This window comes from Melospiza georgiana, chromosome 5, assembly GCF_028018845.1.
Source record: "Melospiza georgiana isolate bMelGeo1 chromosome 5, bMelGeo1.pri, whole genome shotgun sequence".
NCBI classification, from domain to species: domain Eukaryota; kingdom Metazoa; phylum Chordata; class Aves; order Passeriformes; family Passerellidae; genus Melospiza; species Melospiza georgiana.
The window spans coordinates 29678703-29693268 of NC_080434.1; the positions used below are offsets into that span (position 1 = coordinate 29678703).

General features: G+C 42.5%; 1 protein-coding gene across 5 annotated transcripts in view; it reads right to left on the reverse strand.

The window, feature by feature from the left end:
• The window catches only part of NR3C2 (nuclear receptor subfamily 3 group C member 2), a 189396-nt gene that overhangs the window by 4513 nt on the left and 170317 nt on the right, over positions 1-14566 (reverse strand). For all 5 annotated transcript variants that reach the window (XM_058024089.1, XM_058024093.1, XM_058024090.1 and 2 more), the window contains 2 exons: positions 10370-10500; positions 6629-6786 (listed from right to left, as the gene is read on the reverse strand). In XM_058024089.1, the coding sequence (XP_057880072.1) occupies positions 6629-6786; positions 10370-10500 (289 nt within the window). The remainder of the gene's footprint in view (positions 1-6628; positions 6787-10369; positions 10501-14566) is intronic.

Here is a 14566-nt window from a genome sequence, read left to right on the forward strand (position 1 = left end):
ACCAGCATGTGATCACAGGTACAATCATAGCACAGCACTCTAAGAATCTCACCACAGAGGAGAATGGTTAAGTTTGCACAACAGTTTAAAAGAAAATCCCTAGAACCCTCCCCTCATGTCATACTTGGGTTGAAGCCCTAAGGATAATATATTTTCTATACCTAAGGATAATATATATTCTACACCTAAGGATAATGTATTTTCTATACCTATTTAGTCTGCTAAAAGTTTTGTTCCACTTTCTTAAGCTATCAGCTTTAACACACTTGACAAGAATCATCCACGTAAAGAAAAAGGGAGGACAGGGAAGCACGTGTGTCACACCTGTGACCCCACGTGTCACCAGGACCACGGGATTGCAGTCAGCATTCTTTTAAACTCCAGCCTTGAAAGCTGCCTGGCTTTTTGGGACTGGGAAAGCATTAATTTAAACTAAAGAGGAAAAATGTGGCAGAATTGAAAGCCAGCTCAGAAGTATGAAAATGTAAACACTGTGCTAAGGTCAGACAGCTAAAGCTGTGAGACCAAGAGCTGAGCCATGAGCAGGCTATTTTCTGCAGGTGTGCTCCTGTGCATTTTCAAAAGCACCAGCCCCCTGCCAGCTCAGCAGCCTTGGCATGTGGATGCACTGAAAGGATGAAAATCTCAAGTCCCACAGGCAATGTTAATTTTGAAATGTAAGTCCTTGCTTCTGCATCCCAAACAACATTTATCTGATGGAGTTTTGATTTGTAACAGGTAAATAATTTAGATGGTCTTCTGCTTTAAAAGAGAATTTCCCTCTTCAGTAAGGATATCAAAAAGTTTGTTTTCTCTTGGAAACACACAAGCTCTGTCTTTGCAGTGACTGTCACTGCAGGTGACAAGCAAGGTAACACGAGCTATCCAGCACCTCTGAACGTGCCTTATGAATTTCCTAGATCAAATATACTCCTGGTTGTTCTTTAAAGCCTTGTAAAATCCCTGCGCTCTCAGAACTCCTGACTACACTTTAGCTGACCACTCCTACCCTCCACTTCTGGTGGTTTATACTGGAAAAGCTGGTGGAAAAGCTGGGAGCTCCCCCACTCCAGCAGTGGGACAGACAACTCAAATATAGCAGTGAGAGTGAAAGCTCTGCTGTTTGCACAAGCAGCGCAATGGTGACTAGAAACATCCTGGCTTCTACAATCTCAATTATTTCAGCTACTGAAGCACACTTCTGAAGACTTACAGCTTGGCAGTGCAGTTAAGGCCACAACTAAAACAATTCCCAATTCTCTCATCACCACCCCTGCAGTGCGCTGCGCTTCAAACATTTCCAGGGCTACAGCAGTCTTAGCAATTCTGATATTCTTACCTAATCAATTTTTGCATTTGCATGCTGTATTGAGCACCTCTGAGAAATAGGAGTATTAATCAAATGTAATTTTCTGTTATTAGGGTGGGGTGTGTATAAAATGGACTTTTTCATGCATACTGTTATTCATAATTAAAAAAAATGAATCCTTTAATGAAGTCCCTGAAGTTAATACAGTTAAAGTGACCTTTGAGCACTTGCCCCATTTTTACAGCAAAAAGAATTTATTTTAGTTTGGAAATCTCACCATGATGCCTGTGCATTTCCAGAAATGGTAAGAACATTGGATTTGCAAGGGTGCACATTTCTGTGCTTCTTTTTCTCCAAATTCTCTCAGAATCTCTGAGTGTGGTATGAAAGCCCTCAGTCACTTCTCTATCAGGAGCATCTCTGTGATTAAGCCTACTGAGACAGCAATTAAGACAGCAGTAGGGTAACAACACAACGCTGAGTAATTTCTTCCTATTATTAGCTACAGCTATTACTGTCAGAAACTTCAATGTTCTCCTATATTAAAAAAAAAAAAAAAAAAAAAAAAGAAGAAGAAGGCACTCCAAATTGCCTGTTTCTGTCCCTTTCAGGAATGGGTTTCTGCTCACCTAGCTCCTTCCTCACCCAGCAGAGCCCTCGGTGAATTTAGGACTGCTGTCCCTTCCTGCTTTTTCCACTTCATGCAGTGGATACAAAACTCCTGCTCCAACAACCAGGAAGGCTAAGGAAAACCACTGCCAAGCAGGTCTTGATTATTCCATTACCACTACACTTGTTTTTACTCCCAGTCCTATGAAAATCCCATGATGTAAAATAATTATTATTCCAAGGGCTCAGGAAGGAAATTATTCCCTCTGGGATGGCTTACAGGCTGATTCTTGGAGATCCATATGTCTTTTGGTTACTCACAGTGGCCAGTTCTTAGCTGCCTAGGAAATCCTGAACTCTGACCCAAGAGTAAAGCCTTGTAAAGCCTTCCACCATCACAAGGAGTACAAGGGAAGACCAAGGGATAAAGCTTCTGGTTATACTAATGCAGAGAATTTGCCTCATGCTAGAAAGGAGTAAAAGGTGGATAAAATACATATGGATTAGGCACTAACACAGTGTCTGGCAGAGCAAACATGGACCCTGGTTCTGCCTGAGTATTTATCTGACTGAGGAACTGCACTCACTTTTTCACGTTTCCTTTATAACCACGTGCACACACAAACCGCAGCACCTGATACCTGGACGTGCCACAGAAGAGCCTGAGTTCAACTTGTGTTCTGTGCCTGGAGGATGCACCCACAGCATCACACAGCAATGAAATATCCTCATCCCTTGGCCAGCACAAACTTTGAGCCAAGTGTCCCTTGCTCTTCAACAGTAGCGGGGTTCTTCCCCAACAAACACCAACAAATGTGAAGGAAGAGGGATCCAACCATCACCAGCTGAGCAAGACAACTCTCAGAGTAGCTTCTGTCTACATTAGGGAGCTGGGAATCAATTTCTCACTTGACAGATGCATATTAGCTGCCACAACACACACCTGGCACACTCCCACATGGCTGCTGCTCTGGGAGTAGAGGCTGGTTCTATCCTCTCACTAAAGAGAGAAAATGCTCACCCAGAGAATTCAGGCACTGGGACCGGAACGAGGCTCCAAACTGCTCATCATCTGTGGGACACAACTTGGGCACATCAGTAGCAGAAATAAGTGTACCCAAAGGTGTTGGTGACAGCTGAGGGGCTCACTGCAGCTTTGTATCTGTAAGGTTAGGAACCTGCAGAGGCACATATGCATCCAGCACAGCATCCCGTGCAGCCCTGCCCCCGGAGGATCCGTGCCCTTATTCCCACTGTCAGCTCTTTCAGCGAGTGAAATCCTGGCGCTCTCAGCCTATGGAAAGATCCACCTCAGCTATAAAGTATTCCCTTCAGGAACCATAAAAAATTAATTATTCAGCAGCATGAGCCTTAAAGAATTTATTTTTGTTTGGCAGAAAATGTCAACAAGCAAATGACAGCGCAGGGCGCTGCCTTGCCAAGGGGAAGGTTCACATTAGGGTTTAATGTCATGGCATGGAAACAAAAGCCCTCTTCACTCAAAGCCTGTTTAGTATCAGCCAGATTGAAACTAAATTCAGCTTTTGTTCTGCAAACTGCCTAACCATACACTACACAGTCTCTATATGAAACGAGGCCTGCCATGCAAGATACAGCCCTTCCTGCCAAAGCCAACAGGAGATGCCGAGGAGGATCCAGATGAAGTTTTTGATACCATGTGCAGGACATCTGTTTCTAATGTTCCTGAGGGTGTTTGTCAGGCACTTCACCTCCATCCAAGTGCTGCATATGCATCTCTCCCTGAAATGCCCACGGCCATTCACAGGCACAAGACCAAAACTTTCGGAGTCTAGGTAGAGAGGAGCACTGTCCTTGCTACACTATGGTTCTTCAGGACATGATGCACATGAGCCACCCAAAATAAGAGAAATACAATCTCTACAAGAAGGAAATACAGGATCACAGGATCATTAAGTTTGGAAAAGATCTCTGAGATCACTGAGTCCAGCTGTTATCCCAGCACTGCCATGTTCACCACTAACCCATGGCTTCCCCACGGCACCATGCAGACAGAGAGCGGCAGGCAGGCTCCAGAGCCCTGCACAGGTGTGCACATGCACAAAACCCTCTTCATCTTGTCTGCCCGGGATGGCTTTCCATCTCTTATTTTTAAGGTGCTTTGAGGCTTTATGGATCATTAAATAAAGTTGCTGATGTTTTCAAATACTTAAGTGCCTGCCTGGCCTTCTTGAAAATTTCTTATTTCCTCAGCTTGGCACTTTTCTACCTGCACATATGTTTGCTGTGTGGATGAATGATTTAGCATACTGAGCAATGTAAAACCATCTTGTTTGGGTTTTCTTTTTCTTCCTCATATTATATAAGCCAAGCATACTGTAATTTGGTATTTCCACACACTGTATTTCATATATTCCTCAGATAGATGTCTTTATAAATGAGGTTGATGAAAGCAAGTCTGGAGGTGCAAAGGAGCAGGGGTCTTTATTGCTTGCCCCCACACTCAGGTAAAGTGAATTCCATGAGTGATGAGATGCTGCTCTGCTCAGATGGACAAGCTGGATGCAGCAGGAGGGCTGAACAAGCATGGATTGTGCACCAGCCCCTTCAGGCTTGCACTGACAATGCCAATGCTGAGACTACAGCAGCATGTAAACATGGGGCCTCAGCTCCAGTTAGACTGCCCAGCACCAAATACATTCTGACCCTCTGAAATTATAATGGAATAAGTTAAAAATACATAGGTGACAGCTGAGGAAGCATTCCTCCTAGACTAAGGAACCAAGCAGAAAATTTGCATTCACATCATTTGAACGGAGAAATTTTGCACTAACAGGCAGTGGAGAGAGAATATTAATTCTCACTTCTCATTAATATTATCACCAATCCAAATTTATTCTGATGGATTTCAAAAACCAAAAAGCAAAACAAAAAAAAAAAAAAACCAAACAAACTGTTTTAAAGAGAAAAAATAAACAAGTACCCTTGTTGAACAAGTCTCCAGCATCATCTCTGAAAGGAAGCACTGTTTGGAGGCAATCGGCCTTTCTAACAGAGACTGCTGACAATGGGATTTTCTTTAAAAAGTCCTTTGACTATTAAAACAAAAGTAATGCAAAAATAGCTTAATTAAAAATTAAATAAAATGCAAAAGCAGCCTGCTTCCTCTGGTTAGTTCAGCTCCCAATGGTTAATGCTGTGTTTTGGAAAATGTCTGTAGGACATGGGAGTGCTCTCAGTAAGCACGAGCCTGTCATCCAGTCACCTTAACCACACAAACACTCCAATTTCAGCAACAAATCACATACTGCCTATCCTGAAGAGGATTGGAAAACTTCATAAATGCAGGGGTTTGTTATGCTGCCTCGAGGTTCAGATGTGAATTCTTGCAAATGATTTTATCACCCATCCCTTTTTTTTTTTCCACTAAAACACTACAACTTCCTTTGCTGGCACTGAGCAAGTGAAACCTGATCTCTGAAAAATGAGCTATTACTGCAGTACTAATAATACTCCCCCTGCCTCCCACTAAGGTTTGCAATGTTTTAATGAACAACAGAACAATATTTGAAAAATAATTCCATATGTACATTCTGTAAACAGACCTGAGGTTCTTACACCGATATGACCTGAAGTGCACTGCACTGTACCATCTCTGCAAAATGAAATTTAAGTTGAGCACAAAGATGTGCATTTGTATGCAGGCTCTGAAAGCAAGCGCTGTAGCTTCTTCATGCAGCAAAGATCCTTCCCTAACCCCATCCCAGCCAGGATGGAGCAGGGCAGTTTTCTCCTTTGCCGCAGTTTGCCAGATTTTACTGGGAGGGTGGATGAGCATGCTGAGAGCCCTCGTCTCATGCACCCAAGCACTCTCACTGTCCCCAGGAGTTTCCCATCACTTGCTGCTCCATGGCACAGCTCTGGAGAGGATGAGTGCCAGCCTTGCTGGCCCAGGCAATGGGCTGGTCCCCAGGGAAATCTCAGGGGGCACTAGGAAAACCCTCAGCTTGAGGAGACCTTACCAGCTAGGTCACTTGTTTCCTCTGTAGAGGCTGCAGGCTCCCTCAGAGCAAGTTAAAGGAGATACAGCCCTGCTGCTGCAGAGGTAAATTTGGCACTTACCATTTACACTGGCTAGAACCAGGTCACTCTCAGCTAAACAGCTCAACATTATGGACACCCCTTCTGGAATCTACCACACCTACCACAAGCACTCTGTCACTCTGGGCAGAGGATCAGCAGCCCAGGTGCTTTGAGACCAAACCTTTAGTTTCCTGTGTCATTCATCACCCCTCACACCTGAGACATGTAAAACACCTTGTGCTGGAATAAGGCAGGGTGGCAGAAATAACCCAACAAGGAATCTTCCACTTGAAATTTCAAATAAAGCTTCAAACACCCAGGATGGTTTCAAGGACTCAGTGCAACTTTTAAAGTCATCATGATTACAAACCCAGCTGTAAAAGATCAGCACATGAATTCCATGTTTATTGGCACGTCAGGCACGTTGGATGTGTAACACACTAACCCTGAACCCTTCACCTTTATGACTTCTACTTTCTTATTTGAACTTCTTAAGTTCATCTAACAACTTCTCTCAGATGTCCCTTTAAAAAGAATATGGCTGTTTTTTGTCTCCCTGTCAGTTAACACAAATAAAGACTATTTTTTTACCTTAAAGGAGAGATTTTTTGCTTAACTTTTCTGCACTCCCTGAGGAGTTATACTTACATCATGCATGGAGTCAAGAAGTTTAGTCAGTTGGTAGAATCTCTGCCAGCTTTGCCCAGAGTTACTTGGACATTTAGTTACCATCTTCTTTAGTTCTTTAATGTAATTTGCCCTCATTTCTTCAAATGCAGCTTGGCTTTTGAGACCATCCTTGGGAACTGTCATTGAAAAGACAGTCTTAAATTAGTATTAACTGCATTGCTTATTCTTTTGATGTGCATACTTAAACAGTTACAGCAGTCAGCGGATGAAGGAATGAAACCTTTAAGCAAAGTCCGTAATTTTACAGACATTGGTGAGGGATCAACAACATCACACAGATTCTCAAGCGATTCAGGCATCCTCTCCAGATGTGTGATTGCAGGAGCTGTGGCAGAGGACAAGATAACATCTCAGAAATAGACACATGCTAGCCTCATGTCCAAACTGCTTTCAATACAATCCAACCACATAAAAACCAAGCAGATGGATCAAGGGTATTTTGTTAGAAGCTGAAAACGTGATTTATCATTCTTGAATGATTCCCCACACTTGGCAGAGGAGGAGAAGGTACAGAATCACAGCTGTTATCTGCAGAAATGCTAGACCAAGTGACACATTTTTATGCCATCAAGTAAGATCTAAAATTTCTTTGAATGTTAGCAAGCATCTGCATAGCATCTAGAACAAAACAGAGCCATTTTTCTGCACAGAACAGAAGTCTGTTTTCCAAACAGGCATCCTGACCCAGTGCTTGACCATGACAGACACTTGCAAGAATTTCTAGTGTCCTGTTGAAGTTTCCATCTGCCAGACAGAGACAGAATCATGATCATGGAATCATCATTTTATAAATGGGTCAGAAGTACAGTTTTCTGATACTTTGTATTGTGACCAATATCAGCAGGGCTGATTACAAAAGCAATACCCTGTTTCTTAATGGAATGCAAACACTCCTGCAGGTTCTGCCCCAAACAGGAATGGCTTATTAGGATCAGATGATGAAAACTCCAAAGGGGTTATTAACAACATTACTCAAAATATTCTGAGGTTTAATATCCAAATTCATGAACACTGTTTAACCATCAAATGCGATTTTTTCCCCTGTATCTCTTAGGCATAGTCCATAGAAGGAAAATAAAATATGGTCAGTACATGAGCGACTTTATTTCCTAGGTAAGTCAAAAAACTATGTCAGATTAAGCTAAATGGGAAGTTACCTACTAAAACGAGAAAGGAGAAAATCATGATCTTCCCATTCAGCTTACCCTGACTTAACCTCTTGACAGAAACTCTTGTTCATATACTCCCTTCTCTTCTAAATCCTCTCAACTGCCCCCCATCCCATTGAAATCACATCAGAAGCATGTAACAACTGCCCTAAATGGCTCCAGAGTAGAAGCTTTAAGAAAAAGCATCAGTATCTACAAGGGCAATTTAGCAATGAGGAACAAGGAGGAGCTGTACCACCAAGGACTTGAGGCCACCAAGTGCTGGAAGGGGACACAAGGAAGAATCTTTAGAAAAAGCCTAGGAGGTTACACACCAGCCTGCCTGCTGCTTGGTAAATATTATATATTTATATCACACAATCACAATATAAATATCATATGTTCATTTAATTTTCAAATTCTAGACGCAAACCCTCTCAGTCAGCTGACAGATAAAAGAAACTGTCTGGAACAAATCTACAAATTCAGTTCAAGGTGAATGAACACAGAGGCACCAATCAAGATAAGTAAAGCCATCAGAGCATGCTGTGGCCCTCACACAAAATGCACAGGCTTTACAGCTCTTTTAATATGTACAGTGCTTACAGGCTGTTAGAGTCACTCTTTCTTTGTCTACTACTATGTATTTTACTGTTCTGTCTGAAAATTATTATACTATCACCCCAGCCAGATAATTAAGGAAGAAAGAAAGACCACAAATAAAGAGAACTCAAGTAAAACATGAAATTCTGGAGGTTTGCCCAGTGTTTCTGATTTTACTTATTAAATGCAGCAATACTGTTGGCAAGCTCCCAAAATCTATGGTCTGTGGAAAGCAAGAAAACAACTCAGTTGTAATGTGTGGTTTCTTCCACATGTAAATGGAGTGAAACTTCCTTGATGTGGTCGCCATGAAAGTTTCAGAATAACTTGTACTCTTTTCATCACATGATTCAATAAAAGAATTCAAATGAAAACAAACCTGGAGTTTTCTGTCATAAGACTATACCAAGGTGCAAGCACTCAAAACCAGGTTTGCTGCCCTTCACTTGACACTTTCTGGGTTTTATCATCACCTCCATTTCCATTTTGCTCTCCTTTTTCTCTCTCTCTAATGTAAATATCCCGATTCTCCCAAAACAAACAATTTTTAGCAGGTTTTCTAGTGACCATGATGTGTGTTTGAAAGGGACCCAGCTCACTGAAATTAATTGGCCAGACTGATCTCACCTAACAGATTCTTGCAATAGCTCATTAGTTTATACTCTAGAGAGGGTAGAATAATAAATATTAGGCTTAAAGACATTTTGCTGCATTTTTAGAATGCCTTCAGGTTATTTTCCTAAAGATTCTTCCCCTTTAAGGCTGATTAAAATGCTGCAGAGGCAGATCTCCAATCCAGACACTCTCTCAAGAACATTTTGGGAGCCAAACCCTCCCTGAGCACATTGCTTCTGGAAACAGGAGGAGTGACAACCTTCAAAAAAAAAGCCATTTACCCCTCAGAGCAAGCCTGGAGCACAGCCCCTCCCCACTGTTCCAGGTCCACTGGCTGACCATCTCCAGCCCTTGGTGGAGTGGGACCTGGGGTCAGACTCTGCAGGCCAGGACACAAAGGGATCCCCAAAAAGTGGTGTCTCTCCCAATCCCAGCAAGCTGGAACAGCTTCAGTTGGAAGAGGGAAGGGACGGAGATGGCTGAGCCCAAAAACTCACAGCCCCAGGAGGTTTCTGTTAGAGGATCCAAATGCCTTCCAGCTCTGACAGGAACTGCAGCCCCATGTCCCCCCTCAAAGGCAGGCACTTTAACCACAGAGCTGGCTTGTCATGGTGTTACCGAGCTGTTCCCCACAAAAAAGGAACAGGATTCCACAGAATAACATTTGCTTACAGGTTTACAGGCTGTTACTGATGGAAAAGTAATGTACAAACTGCCTGTGTGTTTATACAATTGCACTGGGACAGGTGGTTTTCAATATTTTCAGTAAGATAAGATCAAGAGCTCTGCTAATTACTACACAGTGCTGTAACAAGCACCAAGATGTAATTTTGCGTCTTAAAACTCAAAGCATGATGCTCAAGAGAAAAAAAAGGAAGCATGCACTGTCATTTATTAAACTTTCAGAAGCCTGTGGAAGGCCTTCCATTCTCAAGTCACTTGGCATTACAAGATCACCTGCTCTGCAGAACAGGCAATGCACATCTTTTCATCCTGAAGGTCACGTTGAGTCAGCCAAACCCTGGTGGCTTTGAATGCTTAGCAGAGATTTTCCCTCAATCCCCACAGCTGTGGCACTTGCCTGGCATGTCTGAGGTCCCTCTATGGAAAGGGGGGGGGCAAAGTCCTGTACCTGGCCACTCCTGTCCTTCCAGTGCTCATAACACACTCCAATTGCAAAGACACTTCCCATGCTAACTGCAGATAAACCCAGGCATATTCCTGCGGCCCAGCTGGAAACAGTTTGGCTTTTTCCAAGTTGGTTAAACCACTGCATCTCTTTGTGAGCTGGAACATTTTCAAGCATTCCCACATAACCACGGACCCAACTCACCTGTGCTCAGGAGCAGCAGCACTTTCATGATGGTGTACTCCTCGAAGCTGAGCTGCAGGCGCACGAACTGCAGGCTGATCTGGTGCATGCCCTGGCACAGCTCGAACATCGCCGACTGGCGCATCCGCTCCCTGCGGAGACAGGGGAACAACACCCAGGGCCTGAGTACACACCAGGGAGAGCACAGCCTGTAGGGGCACCAATACACCCCAGGGAGAGCACAGCCTGCAGGGGCACCAATACACCCCAGGGAGAGCACAGCCTGCAGGGGCATCACCCAGCACCACCCTGCAGGGATGGCTGAGCTCACCTCGCTACCCCGCAGACCACGGAAAAGGAACAGCAACGAAATCATTTGAGTTTTGTCACTGATGGGATTAGTGAAGTGGTAAAAGCGTTTTAAAACGTATTTGAATCGTCAGTGTTTGCTCAGCTCTGCCCTGGCTGATGGAAGCGTGCCTGCTGAAGAGGTCAGAGCTGGTGCAACAGGGGAACGAGCCTACACCCACTGAATGCATGCTCTAGGTGATACACTCCCCCATCAGGTGACATCTCCTGTTCAAACACTGAAATATTCAAAAAATGTGGGTTTTTTTCCCAAACTAGTAAGCTAAAAAAATCTGGAATAAAGGAATATGTAAAAAAAAAATGAACTTGTTTATTAATACAGACTTGCGCTTGTTAAATCGTAAAATAATTAGGATACATGACTTGTATCTTTAAATATACTTTCATAAATTTCACTTCAGACCTTGTCTCTCTTCTCTGAGGTAATCCTGGGCTAACCTATCTTGCTCAAGTTCCAGGCAGAATTAGTTATAATTTTGCTAAATTTTTGAAGCTGCCATCTCAAATCACAACAGCTAAAGAAAAGTGTCATTGAGAGTTGGTTGTCTCAGCAGAAACTGTGATATATATATATATATATATATATATGTGTGTGTGTGTGTGTGTGTCTGCAGGTATGGAGACAAGGCCCTATAATTGTTCCATGGCCACTACTCCTCTTTTTTTCAGTTGCTCAAAACCAATTGTCTGTATTTCTTCTAACAAATTTTTGTATAATTGGGGAATTGGATGAAGTTCAGCTCATTATTTTAACCAAGCAAATGCTTTTTCAAATATACAAATTGGCTGGTGAAAGAGAAGAATCATACTGTGTGCAAACAAAGACTGACATAATCTTCCTGGTGTTTTATTGCACTGCTGCCAGAGCAATTTCATTTCCTCTTTAATACTAATAAAGCGGACTCCCCATTGTTAGATGGGCTCTGCACTTTTCCCCTGCTCCACCCTCTTTTCTTGAGACTAAGAACTTCCAGCTTCTTTTTTTTTTTTTTTTTTTTCTAATTACATTTAATAATAGGAGTAATGCCATACATATTTGTTTTTATTATGCATCATGGACTGCTCCCAGGAGGCTCTGAGGGATACACACCAAACTCAAAAGGCAAATGATTGATAAAGGACATTTGTATTTTAAATTCTACATGTTGAAGTGTATCTCAGCTGGCCAGAGACAGCAGCACTCCAAGTAAGAGCCATCTATGACATCCATCATTACTTTTGTAGGACACCAAGGTTTGTTCCTGTTCCTCCAGACTGAGAATATAAAAGCCACTGCCACCATCCCTGTGTTTGACCTCTACAGAGAGAAGTGACAGATTTTTCATCAGATACCACAAGCCACACAGCAAGAAAAGTAAAACATTATAATGTTTTGTCTCAGGTTTCTTATGCCTTTTTTTTAGCGACAAAACACTCTTTGTGTGAATTAACTGTAAAAGTGTTGATTCAAAAACTCGATTTTTTACATTACATTGCCCTTTTTCTGACATCCAAATTTTTCTGCCTTTTGTTTTTCTTTGTACTTGTTTTGCTTATATGAAATTGCCTAAATAGAAGAATTTCAGTTATAGTCAGGGGTTTTTTTGGTTAGTTATTTCTTTCTGTCTTTTAAATATTCATTTTGTTATCTACTTACAAATATTGATCTGTAGGCTTACCCTCATGGAAAACCTGATGGCATTGTTTGTAGCGAGATAAAATGATGCACAGAATGAGTTACTAAGTGATTTGTTTAATATACAGCAAACACATTATTTGAAATCAGTCTGCCACCTGAAAAATATATTAAGTTGATTTATTACTTATTTACAAAATATTACCAACTAAAAATTATGTTAGTTAATTAATGACTCTGTTTAATGAAAGATAAGCACTTTGTGGGAGTTTTGGTAGTCAACTTTGTATTTGGTTTTCAACCCCACACTGGGTAGAATAAGAGGGTACAGAGCTTTTGAAAAATTCAGATGCTGACATTACAGATATCCAATACCTTGAGAGCAGCAACAAAATAAAGCAACAGAAATATGATAAAATATGAGCAAAGTAATTTTTTTCCTCACCAAACACATCAGCTAAGAATAAATGCCATCAAGTAATCACAAATGCCTTTACTATCACAAGGAAAAATTAAAATGAAAAAAAAAGGAGAGATAAAAAAAAGGCAAATCCCATCCAGCCAAACCCACCTCTGACACAGCTCCTGAAGCTCTCAACATGAAAAACAGAGGATATGAAGATCAGGAATATAAGGGCACGTATCTTCATGGGGACATTTAAGAAGGTAAGTACATTTAAGTAACAAAAAGCGTGGAGCCAAAGCTCTGAATCTGCTGTTTGGATTCGCATTCAGAAGTGGTGTCATTAGCTCAGTTCAGCTTAATCCTCCTTCATAATAATGCGCTTTCAACTTTACACCTTAAGTTAATCCATCTTAAGTTCCCCGAGTGTCTCCTTACAGGCTTAAAGTAATGCCCAGCTCACATTTTGTCTGACCTTTCCGGCAGCCCTGTGGATGGCCAGGGAGTCCAGACATTCCCACTGCTGCCACCAGCCATTCCCACCACTGCCACCAGCCATTCCCACCGCTGCCACCAGCCATTCCCACTGTTACCACCCATTCCCACCATTATCAGCCATTCCCACCACTGCCACCAGCCATTCCCACCATTATCAGCCATTCCCACCACTGCCACCAGCCATTCCCACCATTATCAGCCATTCCCACCACTGCCACCAGCCATTCCCACTGTTACCACCCATTCCCACCATTACCAGCCATTCCTACTTCTGCCACCAGCCATTCCCACCGTTATCAGCCATTCCCACTGCTGCCACCAGCCAATCCCACCACTGCCAGCTAATCCCACTGCTTCCACCAGCCATTCCACTTCTGCCACCAGCCATTCCCATCGCTGCCACCAGCCTGTTTCCACTGCTCTGCCCAATTGCCACTGGAGCCACGCAGCTACAACAGATATGTAGGATTTGACCAGTCCCCCAGGAGAGCAGGGATGGTTTGAGACATTTAAGACAAGGCATCCTAAATACCAACCAGCCACATATCTCATAATACCCTTATGTGATCCCCACAGAAACCAGGCAGCCACATCAGAACCTGTGAAACTGCAGGCAGGCTGAAGAGAAACAGCTTGTTATGAATAAGTAACTCATCATTTATTAAGTCATCATGAGGCCCAGTATCGTAAATCTCCTCGCCGAGGATGGAAACTGCAACTCAACTGACCATAACCAAAAAGAGGAACCCATGCGGCAGGAAATATTCACTGACAGGCGAAACTCAGCCCCAAACCAAACCTGATACCAGGTTTTATTTACTTTCTCATGGGTACTATTCAAAGCTGCTGCATAAGGCATCTTCCCAAATTAGACAGAGAAGTGAATAAAGGGAAGGCTATGGTGGGTGTGTTGAGGTTTCATCAGGACTTAAGTGACTTGCTGATAATCCCAAGAAAAGATTGGCCAAGGCATCATCCCCTTTCACAACACCTCAGGGGAACAAATATGTACCTGAGTTAGTCCCTAGGCCTCTGCAGCCCAGAAAATACTTAGGAAAAGACCAATAAATATTTGCAGCAAACTGATGTCAAAGATAGTTGTGTCTTCTGATTTCACACTTTTTACCACTGTAAGAACTATTTCCAACTCTACAACCAAGAGCCTTTCCCTTGCTAGACTAAAACCTGTATCCATTTGAAGTTAGCCCACCAATAAAATTGATTTTAGGCACCTTCAGAAAGCACTTTTCACTGTAACAAAACCAAAACAAACAACCAATCAAACAAATGCAGCCCAACAAGAAAACCTGCCAAAGGCCTGAAAGTCAAAACC